This window comes from Podarcis filfolensis (genome assembly GCF_964270895.1).
Source record: "Podarcis filfolensis genome assembly, chromosome: 2".
Lineage (NCBI taxonomy): Eukaryota > Metazoa > Chordata > Lepidosauria > Squamata > Lacertidae > Podarcis > Podarcis filfolensis.
The window spans coordinates 54,431,918-54,446,299 of record NC_139605.1 but is presented as its reverse complement, the minus strand read 5'-3'; the positions used below and the strand labels follow the sequence as shown (position 1 = coordinate 54,446,299).

Here is a 14,382-nt window from a genome sequence, read left to right as displayed (position 1 = left end):
CGCTCGTTTTGGTCACACCTGCAAGAGAAATCATGTTAGACTCAGAATTACATTCCATGTAATCACTTTGCTCAAAGTCCAACAAATACAGTCCACCTTTCTGTCTGGCAGAAAGATATAACTCTCCATCTTTGAAGATCTCGCAGCTCTTATCATCATAGGACAGTTTCAGTCCTTTCTTTGCAATCTGCGAAACACTCAGCAGATTGAACTTCAGTTCAGGAACCAAGTAAACATTGTGTATTGTCAAGTTCAGACTCTTAAGATACACAGATCCAACCCCAGTCGCCTCCAGCTTCTGACCGTTGGCTTGTTCCACAGCGAAGCTTTGCTTCTTAAACGTCGAAAAGAGTCCTCTGTGCGGGGACATATGAAAATTACAGCCCGTATCGATTACAAAAGAGTGTCCAACATCTGGCGTGGTTCCTTTCGCCATCAGGGCCTTTGCAGGTTTCACCGAAGACTTGGTATGACCTTTGCCTGCTGCCTCAGGCTTTGCTGAGCGGCCCTTCGCTCCTTTCGACTGGCGTGGCTTCTTGCAGTTCCGCTGAAGATGCCCAGCCTGTCCACAATTGTAGCACTGTACAACGTTTAAAGCTACAGCATCCTTTCCAGTAGCCTCATCAGTGGGGGAATTAGAACTCCGTTCTTCCCTCCCCCTGTCCTGTACTTCCAGTGCAGCATGCCAGCTGTGTTCATCCTGAACCACGGCACTCAGGGGCACTCCCCCCTTCTTGGCATCCATGCTGAACTCAAGTCTCAGCTCTCCACTCTCGAGCTAGTAAAAATCCAAAAGCTCTTTTGAGCTGTTTTTCTGCCTCTCTCCCAGGCAGGCAATCTCCAAGCTGTCTGAAAGTCAAAACAACTTTCGCTTTCCCGGCTCTGACTGAGCCAGCCCCAGGTGTCAGTAGTTTTCCACTGCCGACTGTCGTTGCTTAGCAACCTTCCCCGGGACGGGAATCCTTATCTCACCACAGGAATTTCTGGTATGCAAGCCTTTCTTTCAGAGCTTGTTTTTCCAAACGCAGCTCTCTCGTGAACCAGAGAATAAATCAATCTGCATTCACACTTTTAGCCCGATATTCAGCATACCTTTTTGGGGCTCCGTTGCTTGGAAAACACCCCCTCTTGGGGCCAGCCGTCTGTTCAGCTTCTGGCTGCAATTGCAGACGTTATCTTCTTTCCTTGGTGCAGAGGATGGCACACGATCCATCAACCTCTCACCTCTCATGCTGATTCCCATGGATCAGATAACCAGCAGCGTCTGCTACCATATGTTGATTCAAGCCTTGTCAGTCAGAGGAATTTGGCCACCCTCCAGTGCCCGGCTTGAATCCTTGTGACCTCCTGTCTGCGACTCCCGGCAAGATCAAGGGAGGTCTCCAATCGGCGATTCTCCTCAACGTGAAGAAGAACACACCACTCCTCCCCCTCCTCCATTCCCAGGGGGGGGGGAAAGAGACAGACAGAAATATATCTACATGTCTTTATTTCTGTCTTTCAGCAGTACAGAGAAAACATGTCTGTACCCTCTGAAACCCAGCTGCAGAGAGAGAATAACTCCACCCATGTACTTCCAGTACAGGGTCATGTGACACTCTGAGCTAACATCCGGTGCTCAGAGCACATAATAGACTGTCCCTGGTTCCCACGGTACAGTCCCATAACATAAACATCCTGTTTGGCTTTCCAGCCATCTGGAGCACTCAGCAGCATTGCTCCTTTTTCGTAACAGCTATTACTCTGCCTCTTTTTGAAGCCAAAGTAATTTGACCTAATGACTCCCTGTGACGACAAGTGACTAATGTTAATGGTTAAGAGTTTACCTCAGAACGGTTTGCTCTGCTAAATATTAACTCACCTTAACGGAATATAGGAATCGCAGTGCGGACACATCAAAAGCCACAAAAAGACAGTCTTAATCAGCCCTAGCAGCAAACCATGATTATGCATAGACTCTTTATTAGTATCAAGGAGACTTTTTAGATGCCTGCAGTGGTGTGAAGATGACCCCATTCCAGAGGAGCCACTGTACACCTGGAGTGTGTCTAGGCAGCCTCTCTGACAGAACTAGGGAACCTCAGGCCCAGGGGCCAAGGGCAACTCTCTTTATCTAGTCCTCAGCCACACCTCCTTCTCCCATCCACACCTCTCACTAGTCCTAGTCATATCCTCCCTGAGCATTTCTGCTTGTCTGGAATGTGCCCTTGAGCTCTGATAACAGCCATACAGAGGCTGTGTTTACATTTCTTGCTTTGCCTACTTTTGCCTCAGGCGTCACCAACTACGGGCATGACACCCACAGAAGGTTGCCCAGGTGGGAATGTGGCCTTTGGCCTGAAAAAGCTTTCCCCCACCCCTGCTGTAAAAGGAGCAAGTGTATGTGGTCTCCATATACTGGCTGTTTCATGTGCACCAGCCCCAACCTGCTTGAGTTTTCGCGCTATAGCTGAAAACTCATCAGCCCACCTTAGTCCCCACATGACTGTTCCTTGTGTATGTCAAATGCAGTGAGTTGTTCCAAAAGATACGAAGGATGTGAATGTGTAATATCGATATAGGCTTTCACTGTGCTAGGTTTGTGGGTTTTCTAATTTTCTGTTTGGGAAACAACGACACTGCCCTCACTATAGGCAAAACACAGGAGAACACAGTGCTCAATGATGCCATGCTAAAGTCACCCTTTCAGAAAAGATGAAAAGGGTCACATAGAGTAAAAGAGAGAGGGAGGGTGTGGGTTGTTGTTTTTTGTCCCCCACCCCCCATGGCTCACTCGAGAAGTTGAGCCAGTGGTGAGGGAGATGTCTTAAGTGCTCTATTTGGAAGAACACGCAAAGCAAGAGGTTAAGACAAAAAGAAAAAATTCACCCCGTGGAAAACATAATAACTAATGCAAAACGCAGGTGGTGCATGTCTCAGGAAATGCAGGCATTATGGGTCCCAAGATGCCCAGAGTACTTTAGGCTTTATGACAAACACATTTGACAAACAGAAATATAAAAAAGCCAGACATTTAACAAAGGGTGGAGGGAAGAACTAAGGCAGTCCCAAAGCACCAAATAGCTCAGTGAGCATAGCTGCAGTGTGCGTAAACCACCATGTCAATGTACCATTAGGCAATCTCATACATAAGAAGATACTTGCGTACATCAGTGAGGACAGGAGAGCAGCTCTTCTGGTTCCACTCTGCCTTGCAGTCTTCCTGACGGGTGCATGCATTTCCACACCAGCCACACTGCATGAAACGCTCTGCCTTCAGGCAGCGGAAGCATGTCAGGAAATGGCGACAGCCTGGACCAGTTATTTTCACCTGGGACACCTGCAAGATGGACAGTTGCAAAAGAGGATGGGTGGAGCTCAACTTTGCATGCAGAATGTTATGTACTGAGTTGAATAGGATCCAAACTGCAGCAGTCTGATTGGTCCTAGAACAATAGGATCCAAAAGGCAGCAGTCTGATTGGTCCTAGAACAATGCAGCAGTATGGTTGGTTGGCAGGAACCACCCAATCATGCTCCAGATAGAAGTGAATCCACAACCTGATTGGCTTACAGTAGAATTCCGGAATTAGCCAATCATGTGCAGCCCATTGTGTAAATAATGTATATAAAGCAGATACCTTGAGGGGACTTTCATTCATTCCTCCTCACCACTATGAGCTGAATAAAGAGCATGAAATCACTTTGCGACTCTGAGTATATTTCACAGAAGGTCCTTGTTTCAATCCTCAATGTCTCCAGGTGGGACTGGGAAAGATCCCTGCCTGAAACCCTGGATAGCCACTGCCAGGCAGTGCAGGTCAGCAGCATTGACCCTCCAACGCCCCGTGAGACCATTTTCCCCAGCAGGCTGATCACCCACTGCCCCACACCTGGTATCATGTATGACAGTCAGGTGTGGGGCAGGAGAATATATGTATCCAAAGGAGCCTTAAAATGCATACCCAAGTGTTCACTGGAAAATGGGTTTGCATCAAAGAATCCAAGCCCCACTTGGATCAGCTTCGCTATAAAGTACTGGAAACTCCTGGGTGCAGCCAATCCAAGCAGGGATTGACGTCACCACCAAACAGCTAAATGGCAGTGACTTCAAGGCTGGCTTGGCTCCACTGGGATCTTCCTGGGCAGCACAGCTTGAACTCAAGCTACACTGCAAAGCAAAAATGGGTCCTTTGGCATCATGTTGATGTCAGGTGATTGACAGGGGGGCTGGCACTTAACTCCCCCGTGCTTGGCGTTGACAAGCCTGAGCAGGATGAACCAATGACCTGACTTACTTTAAGGTAGCTTTCTATGTTCCTATGTCAAGGGGACTGATGGTCTTTCCAACAGCACATCTTTCAAACAGCATGTACTTTGCTCACCAAGAAAATCAATTTATTTATAAGTATTTTTATACCGTCCTTTAACCATATTCCCAGGGTGGTCCACAACAGGAAGAACCCAATGAATGCAATCTACCCTCAGAACAGCCCCCCCTTGTGCATCTGCCACTCGGTGCTTGTAGCTTGTATCAAGGCATCAAGACATCAGAGAGACGAAGCAAGTGGGCTCCTAATACTCCTGGTCTCAGCAAGGAGCTGTCATCAAGTTCTGAGCTCTGTTTTACAGCTGCCCAACCAGAATATTTTTTTCTCCCCCAGTAAAGCTAGAATGAGTTGGCAGCAGAAAATGCCCAAAACCTTGCTGAAATCCAGTGGGATTTTCCATTTGATGAAGCCACTGAGACCAAAAAAGGTTAGGTAGGCAGCCCTAGAGCTATCAGAAGAAGAAAGTGAAGCCCAATGAAATGGTGACTTAGAAGCACCAATTTTTTCAATTAAAGTTCCAACATCCTAGGAGAGATAAATGACTGGCTAGAGACAGCAAGTTCAAAGGATTTCTGTAGAAAGAAATGAAAATTTAAAGGGCTGGAAGAGTCAAGGAAATGCTAATAAAAGAATAAGGTGAAAAAGTAGCTCAAATAAGCCTTTGTGATCTTGAATGGGGAGACATCTGCTACTCTGACATCGCTTAAGAAGATAGTTCTTTCCAAAAAGGATCATACTAAGGGTCAATCAGTCCTGGAGGACTGTATCTCCTCAGAATGCCAGAGGTAGATTGAATAGACTCCCCCCTCACAAATTTTCTGCCTGTGGAAAGGGAGATGACCCTTGGGGTCCCTTGCAACTCTACAATTCTATTATTCTATGACTAGGCTAGAACTCTTATTCCTGATGTATGCATTTTCTGCAGGCAGCCAGGTTTTTTATGTGGGGTGCTATCAAAACATGTGCACTCTATGCGGACTCTAAACTGGTGTAGAATGCCTCTGTCACTCAGTTCTCCTGAATATGTACTTTGGGTCTGAGGTGATGGATGATGAGATCAGAGCAACCTCAGCATTCTCCCCGTTTGTAAAATCAAAGCACCTGTAGAATAACCCTCCCCCCACCCAGAAACAAGCAAATAAGTAATGCTTCCTTTGAAATCTCATGCACAGTCGAGCTTCAGAGCCTCACATCTCTTACCTTTTTTCCTGTGACAAACAGCAAAGAGTCATCCAGCTTGCTGACTTCTCGCAGCACTGGCAATGTCTCCCCCAAGGAGAAGTTGGCCAATACGTTTGTGTAGAGACTGGATGGAAGAACCACCTAGGAACACACACACACAAAAGCTTACACATCCTCAGCAGCTGTTTTTAGTGGTGCAGGGACAGTTGTAGGGAACTTCTTCATTAATTTGGCAACCACATCTGTCTGCTGGGGCTGCGAATTACAAGCAGGAGAGTAACTCCACGTTTTTATGAACATCTCTGCACACTGCAGAGTTAACACTGCATGTTAATGGATTGGCTTTCAGCTTTACAGCTTTAAAAGTACCACAAGAAGCCATTAAATACATGATGGTATTTAAAGAGATATTTAAACTCTTGTGGCAGGTGATAGCACAGAGGTTCACCATATTATAAACGCATATTAAGAGATATAAAAAGCAGAGCTGCAGCTCTTAACTGACCTGCAGAACACGTCCTTCTGATGTGCCTAGATGAGCCACAGTCACCTCATCTATTACAGTTACAAAGATGGAGGTCAGCAGCACTCCAGCCATACGTCCATTGAAGAGGTCCACCCTGTAGTAATTTGTAGAGATGAAGGTGGGCTTCTTCCAGCAGCTGGTGTCCACTAGTGGGGCTGAGAAATTTACCTGGCATGACAGAGAACAGGTGCTGTTTCAGATGCTAAGTGAAACATGCCAGGAGTCTCCAGCTGGGGACTTTGGCATTCCCACACCACCAGGTCACCAGAGGTAGCTTCTTAGCCTGGCCTCTGTTGTACAGCAGTACAACCCCCATAATGGCCAGAGGGGGCGCTAATGCTTTGTCGTGCCAACCATAACAAGTGACTTGAAGTTTCAATAAAAGCTTGGCTGAACCTATACAATTGTTCAAGGCTGAACAACTTTTTAATGACAGAAGGTACTAAGTAGACCCCTGCCTTGCCTCTACTTGCCTCATCATCCTGCTCTGAAATTTGGGGGTTTTATTGGGCAGGGCATAAACCCTCAAACAAACACAAACACACCAGGCAAACAGCCCACCTTAGACCACATCATCTGTCTCTGGGCCTTTGGATCATTGCCTGCCTGCTCTGTAACCTGACCAGTGGAAGGTCTGGATCACGCTGTTTGCTTCTGACTTTGCTGGGCCCTGACACGGAACAGGAAGGTTAAATACCAATTATCTAGTCTAGTCCCTCTCTATCAGCCTGCCAAAGTGAAGAATTGTAAGACAACAGCTTCTCCAGGTTCACCCTTGCCCTCTGCTGGAGCCTTATGAGACTAGAAATCCTGGTTTGTTTACATGCTAGAAAGTCCAGCTGCCTCTTTATTTAATACCCTGGCAATAAATATATTCTGCTTTCTTCCCCTATTGTACCCACTTCTATTTTGTTTGTTTATTTAGGAATGTCAAACAGATAAGCAGCTATGTGATTTTTAAAAGACATATGACGGCAGCCCTGTTCAGGGAATTTTTTTAGTGTGTGATGTTGTATTGTGTTTTTACTATTTCTTGTTGGGAGCCGCCCAGAGTGGCTGGGGCAACATATAAATAATATGGGCAGCATATAAATAATAAATTATTATTGTTGTTGTTGTTGTTAATAATAATTAGCACACCTACTGAGATTTTTGAAGCAGCTTCTAATATATTAAAAATTGAGTTGTTATGTGCATAATCACAAAATGTATAGTATTCGTATGTTTTTCCCCCCAATCCCAGCCCATAAATGGCAGTCAAATGAGCTGGATGTGAGGTCCCTGCCAGCCAGGTCTTTCTCACTGGGCCTCTCACAGCTTCTGGCTCTGGTGGCAGAGGCAGGAAGTGCTAAGGGAGAAAAGGTGTTAGAAGCTTCTCCTCAGTCTTTCAAGGTTCCAACGCCCCATACTCTTACCATACCATATTTCACCCATAGTCCTGCAACATAAGCCATGTGTCTGTTAGATGTCACTATATAACTGAACCAATCAGAGTCTGCATTTTTAACCAAATGGTCCAAAGTTAAGGACACAACATTCAGCCGTACACAATACATTCCTGGTGTATTGCTTCTCCGTGCTTGATTGCAGCAGCACATGCTATCCTGCTACTTATTATGCCCTAGAGACATTCTCCTCCAATATATGAAGCTGAGCTCACAAGGAAATGAGAGTCTTCTCACTTGGCCCTGGATTAACACCAGCCATTCCTAGCACACAAGCAACCAAATGTTTTCAGAGTAGACAGTACACTTTAGTCACAGTCAAAGCCTGCAGAGCTATAAGGAGCAAGAGCAGATGCTGCAGAAGAGATTGACCAATTACTGTAAACAAAGCAAGCCTTAAGGACACACAAAATTATGCAAGGCACTCTTATGAAATGGAAGAGACATCTGGAGTTTCTTCAAGATCAGATTAATGAGACACAAAGCAAAGGGCAATATAAGCAGCCAAATGACAACTACAGGAAAGAGGAAAGCGTCAGTCATTCTTCAGAGAAAAAGACAAGAGATTAGGCTTAACTGAATTCACAATAATGGAGCACACACATAGGCATTTTTTAAAAAAAGAAAAGAGGGAAAATAAAACTTGCAATAACACCCCACCAAAGCCCAGTTCAGATTTAAGAGGAAGCCATAGTTTCCTGCTACATGAATAAGCCATATGCTTATGGTTTTGAGCAAACCACAGATCCTGATAACAACCAATCTCAGAGAATTATGGCTTCTTTCAAACCTAGGATTGACTTGCCTAAGATCCAGGACAAAGTGCTGAGGCATCTGATCAAGGCCTGTATTTTAAAAATGAGCTTAAAGATGTTTTTATGCCAGGCAGAAGACCAGCTGGCTTTGGCAGATGTTTATCCTCCTGGACAAGGGCCCCCTGATTTATAGCAGGAGCCAAAATTCTCAAAGTTGTAAAAGAAAATTACAGGCTGGGAGCAAAAGGTCATACTGACCATACATATTACAGAATACAATCAAGCTGCAAAAACACAATTAAGAGTTGGTAAATAGTAGGATTTATTGTTTAACAGAAAATAATACTAGGTGCCTCCCATTAGACTTGAGCCATATTTTCCTAAGGTTAAAGGGCAAGAGCTAATAGAAACAGCAGCTGGCTTGAAAGGGGGGGTGTAAATTTAAGGGATTGCTTTTGGAAAGTGTTTTTTACCAAGTTCCTTTTTACTTTGAAAAGGCCTTTGCTTCTAAAAATCTATATATGTTATGTATGAAATATATTGGCTTAAATGTAATTATGCAAAGGATTTAGAAAGTAAGAAATGTTAGATTCTTATGTTAGATTCTTATTTCATTGATAATGTGTGAGAATGTAAACCCAAGATCTCTGATCTCTGTTTAAGATAAAAATTTAAAACCATTAACCATCTGTTTTGGAGGGCAATAGGGCAAGAAGGGCAAGAGGTGATCTGGTAATTAAGGTGCCTTGTTGAGGCAAATGTAAGATATATGGCTACTTGTTTGCCATTTATAGATAGAAGGAAATATAGCTCTTTGTCTCCCATAAAAGGTAATAGGAAATGGGTGTATCTTTTATGATTGGTTCTAGCAAATAGCCAATAGGAATTTCAACCAGGCTGATTGGACAGAGGCAGCCAAAGGAGGAGCAAGGGGGCTGGGCTGAGGAAATATAAGTGCTGGCCATTAGGGCTGGAGTGGGCAGAGCTTTGGTAACCATATACCACTGTGTCTCTCATTTATTTGTCTGACAAATAAATTATTATTTTAATTTCTCTATTGCTGCGTTGAATATTTCATTCCAGCTAAGCGTTAACCACAAGCAGGGTGCTACAGTGCCGCCTTTTGGAAATTGACCCCAGACATCAATTCTGCCTTTGAAATCCCGGTAATGTTCAGGAAAATCTGGACGTATGGCAGCCCTATTTAAACCACAGTCCTGCAAGCCTAATCAGCGCATTAAGTCTCCCCTGGTGGCCTGCCAGCTCATTTCCTGAATTTGTTGGCAGGGATGCTACTGCAGGGAAAAAATAGTCTGCAGAGCACCGGTGGTGACAGAATGATTTTCATTCCCATCATGGCAATGGACAGGGCAGAGATGCAGTGCCTCCTGGGCACTTCAGAAAGTCAGCGTGATGTCTTGGGAATAGGGCAATGTTTATTCCCATCATGGCTTCATAGTTTCAACTCCCTGGCACCCCAATGCCATTATGGGGGTGCAAATTGCTCATCCTCACTCATTAACTCAATTATCTGATGAGGAGACTCAACCCCCCCTCATCAGCTGATCTGCATAGCTCAACTGAAAAGGTTTCTCATGGGTCATAGACCCATAGAATTGTAGAGATGGAAGTGATCTCAAGGATCTAGTCCATGGGTAGACAAACTAAGGCCCGAGGGCCGGATCTGGCCCAATCGCCTTCTTAATCTGGCCCACAGACGGTCCGGGAATCAGTGTGTTTTTACATGAGTAGAATGTGTCCTTTTATTTAAAATACATCTCTGAGTTATTTGTGGGGCACAGGAATTCATTCATTTTCCCCCGCCAAAAAAAATAATAGTCTGGCACCCCACAAGGTCTGAGGGACAGTGGACTGGCCCCTTGCTGACAAAGTTTGCTGACCCCTGAGTCCAACCTCCTGCAATGCAGGAATTTCAACTAGCTCATGTATGACTGACTGTCGTCCAACATCTGCTTAAAAACCGCCAAGGTAGGAGAGTCCATCACCTCTTGTGGGAGTCTGTTCCACTGTCAAGCAGCTCTTACTGTCATAAAGTTTTTCCTGATGTTTAGTCGAAATCTCCTTTCGTGTAACTTAAAGCCACTGGTTTGGGTTCTGGCCTCCAGGGCAGGAGAACACAAGCTTGCTCCATCCTCCATGTGACAACCCTTCAGACATTTGAAGGTGGCTATCATATCTCCTCTGAGTCTCCTCTTTTCCAGGCAAAATATACCCAATTCCCTTGACTGTTATTCATAAGGCTTGGTTTCCAGACCCTTGATCATCTTGGTTGCCTTCCTCTGCACACATTCCCGCTTATTGCCCAGAAGTGGACACAGTACTCCAGGTGTGGTCTGACCAAGGCAGAACAGAGCGACACTACTACTTCCCTTGAAGTACTTCTGTTGAAGCAGCCAAAATAGCATGAGGGGTTTTTTTGCTGCTGCATCACACTGGTGACTTGTGTTAAGCTTGTGGTGTGTGTAGTGTGCATGTGAGTGCGTGTGTGCTGGGTGGCCACACATAGTTTTGGCCACACCCATTTCTGGGATACAGCCCCTGCAGTGTTTGTCAAGGGTGGGTGTGGACTTCTGTCTGCAGAAGTTTAATCATTTCTGTTTTAAAACTATAGTTTCAGAACAAGCTAAAATCAGAAATCAAATCAAGATCCTGGCTTGTTCTCAGTCATCCTGGTTTTAATAAACTCCTGAGTTTGGACATCATGAGGAACCATAGTTTGTTTAAAATCAGAAGCAGAAGGTTCCAATCTCCTTCTTGGGAAGAGAGATAATGTGAGCCCAGGGCTCACCACAGGGAAACTGTAATGTCTGAAGTGGGCTAAAGACCCAATATGCAGATGGGCACAAGGCCATCAACAGGGGGCTACAGGAGGTGCAAATGTACTAGGTCCCCCTCTTAGCTTTCTCTTTAAAAAAAAGTAAGTCAATTGGACACAATTTTATGACATGTCTAAAGAAAGTTACAAAACACGGAGGCTACTCTAATGCTTTGGCACTTGCAGGCAACACCATTGTGAAGGATGTTTAATCACTGTTGCCAAGCAACCAGAGAAAGGGATGTTGACTACCCCCATTTGGGACTCAGGACGGGGAGCCATCCCAGAGCAGGAGGGGAAGCTGGATAATAACAATAATAGTTTATTATTAGTAGTAGTAGTACTCCGTCCATCTGGCTGGGTTTCACCAGCCACTCTGGGCGGCTTCCAACAGAATAATAATAATAATAATAATAATAATAATAATAATAGTGATAAAACCTAAAACATTAAAACTTCCCTAAACAGGGATAAAGGAGGATACTCTGGTATGTTTGTTTAAGCATTTTCCTCATGTCTACATTATTTCATTCATGCCCCAAGTATGATACCTTCACAGAACAAAGCATAACTGGCTGGCTTTTGTATGTTTTACTCAAAGGTAATTCCCTTGAAATGAAGGTTTCACAAAAAAAGTGAAATCGCAACCTGCCCCCACCCATCCCATCTAGTGTACCAGGCCCAGAAAATCCTGTTGGCTTCCCTTGATTTTACAGAAAGATCCTTCATCTTCAGGAAATATCAATATGTAATAAATGTTCAGAGAGAAAGAGAAAATAAAAGGGTGCTTTCTTCCTGCACATCAGGATTTGTTTATTTTTACACTTGAAATGCAGCCGGGTTTGCGGAAAACCAAAGAAAAGACAAAATGTCTCCCAGCGGATTGTTCACATAAAAACAATTACACAACAGACATTCATGTGATGGAACTGGTAATTTCAGGATGAAATTCTTAAAATATTCCTTACTCCAGCAATTGACCTCACAGTATCAGGGTTAAGTCACTGTGAGGCAACTATTTTAAAATCACACCACACTGTGTGAATAATCCTAAATTTGAAACAAGGCAGCCTTGGGGTATAATTATAGGATGAAGTGCTTTGTGAAAACTGCTAAATGAATGGATGGATGGATGAATGAGTTTCTCAGAGGTAATCAGCATTCTTGGCTAGGGGTAATTCCACATCAACACACACTCCACTACAGCTCCTAGGGTCCCTTGTGGGGAAGCTATAGCACATAAAGCAGTTACAGTTGATCATGTAGCCTCTTAATTAGTTTTTCAATGCTCTGCTGACGCAGGGCCTCACCTGTCTTTGTGCGGGAATTTCCTTGATGCATTTCACACCCACCTTGCAAACATTTCCATTTTCTCCTGCTATCAGTCACTGAGTAAGAAGTGACTGGGCGAGACCTACAAATCAAAGTATGACCCAGAAATCTCTCTCCCTCTAATCAGTTCAAAAATATTAAAGAAGTGTTCATGCAGGTATGTGCTTGCTTCTCCTGAGTGGAAAAAGCAACAAACATGAGTCAGGAGAAAGTCCCCTTAGTCCTCAGGTTGCAGGTCTTTTGCAGTCTTCTTTAGATCTCACCACCCTGATAGATCAGGAATACTTGGCTGTCTCATTTTTCATTCTCAACACCTGATTATTTATAAACAATCTAAACAGCACCAAACCCAATATAAATCTTGGGGCGGGGGGAATCCCATGGTTTAATTCCCTTCACTGTGAAAACTTTCCATTTATTTGTTTCTTTAAGTCACTTACATCTTGCCTATCTGTCAAAATGTTCTCAAGGTGATTTACAACATAAAATATTAAAATAATCAATATTAAAATGTTAACAACAAAAATTAGCCATAAGATAACATTTTAAACAGTCAAAAGAAAATTTGTGGCTACAAAAAATGAAAACTAGTCCAAGAACGCTTTCTTTAAAAGCTGGTCTTAGCCACGGGTGTTAGTTTTGATGACAGTTTGCAGCTGATGTGCAAGTAAGCTAGCGCTGAGCCAAAATTTCTAAGTGACAGTTTGATAATGCTTAAAAAAACAAACAACCCCCCCTCTTTTTTGTGTAGGAAATTATCTCTCTGGGAACCACCAATGCAAAGCCCAGAAAATGTTTATTTACTGTATCTTCCTTTTGCATATTCCCCCCCTACTTAGCTAAAATATACTGCTTTATTTGTACTTTAAACACCCAGGAACTGTTATGTGTGCCATTCTCACACACCTTGCACATTAGAAAAAGGCAGATACACTTGCAACCACTGCAGAGGTCACTCTGAGAGGACCTGAGTCTCCGAGAAGCATGCCAGTGGCCAAGGACCCATGGCTAGAAGCTGCCATCAGTGTAAGACCACTGGCCTCACCAGTCCCACACAAAGCAAGATTAACGTTGCCCCAAATCTCCCTTTAACCAGACTTGCCACTCCTCAATCCCAGTAAGGTCTTCCATGCCTTATTCTAGGCTACTTCCTACCGTTTCCCCACTAGAACCTCTTCTACATGCACCTGAATTCTTCAGGAATTATATGTGCTATGCATTGATTGGGAGTAAAACATTCTCTAATAAAAATACATTAAAGAGCATGTGCCAAGCAGTCATGGGAACGTGACGGAAATCCCTGCTTAAACTTCTACTCTCTGCAGTGAATGTATGGAAGGGTTCATGGCAGCAGACTGTGAAGCCAATTTCCCTTCCATGTATTGACTTTACATAGATATAAGTTATCTGTGCTGCACAGCAACCACAAGGCTGCTACTGATACAGAGTCAAGCTTCTGTTGTTCTATGGTGCTTTGACACACCCATCCTTGAAGACTGCTGGGGCTCAAGATGCCACGCATCTGCCGAATCAGACAACCCGTCACTATGCTGCCACGTGCCGTGAAGACTAAAATTTCCGTCACCGCTGTTCTTTAACAAGTTAGCACTGCAAGAGGAAGATGAATGAAGTAATAAAAATGAGCTTGCAGTCTTCTCCACGTGCTTCCTTCCTACCTTCTGGGAGGAAGGCAGTGAAGAGGAAATCTTCATCACCATTTCACCATAACCTGAGTCAGTCTGTCCGTTCTAACAGTGATGGTTTGTGGAAAGTTGGTTTGGCAAGACTGTGGCTAGGGAAGGGGTGGGGTAGGTGAAGAAACCTCGGGCGTATGTCCCAAGCACAGGTCTGGGACTCATAGCAGGGTCCTGAGAAAGCCACCGTTTTCATTAGCTTGGAGGAGAGACGCCAACATGCATTTCCAGCCACGTATTAAGAGAACAGGGAAAAAAGCAGAGCTATTAAAGACATTTGCTAATATTTTTCTTGTAGCATGG

The 14,382-nt window shown here is 44.2% G+C and overlaps 1 protein-coding gene across 4 annotated transcripts in view; it reads right to left on the bottom strand.

Annotated features, from left to right (window-relative positions):
* Window positions 1–14,382, bottom strand: part of MST1R (macrophage stimulating 1 receptor) — a 63,155-nt gene that overhangs the window by 28,854 nt on the left and 19,919 nt on the right. For all 4 annotated transcript variants that reach the window (XR_014545438.1, XM_083603251.1, XM_083603253.1 and 1 more), the window contains exons 3-5: window positions 5,997–6,185; window positions 5,510–5,632; window positions 3,149–3,319 (exon numbers count right to left, since the gene is read on the bottom strand). Coding sequence is in view for 3 of the 4 variants with exons in the window: in XM_083603251.1 (XP_083459377.1) it covers window positions 3,149–3,319; window positions 5,510–5,632; window positions 5,997–6,185 (483 nt within the window). In the remaining variant the exon portion in view is untranslated. The remainder of the gene's footprint in view (window positions 1–3,148; window positions 3,320–5,509; window positions 5,633–5,996; window positions 6,186–14,382) is intronic.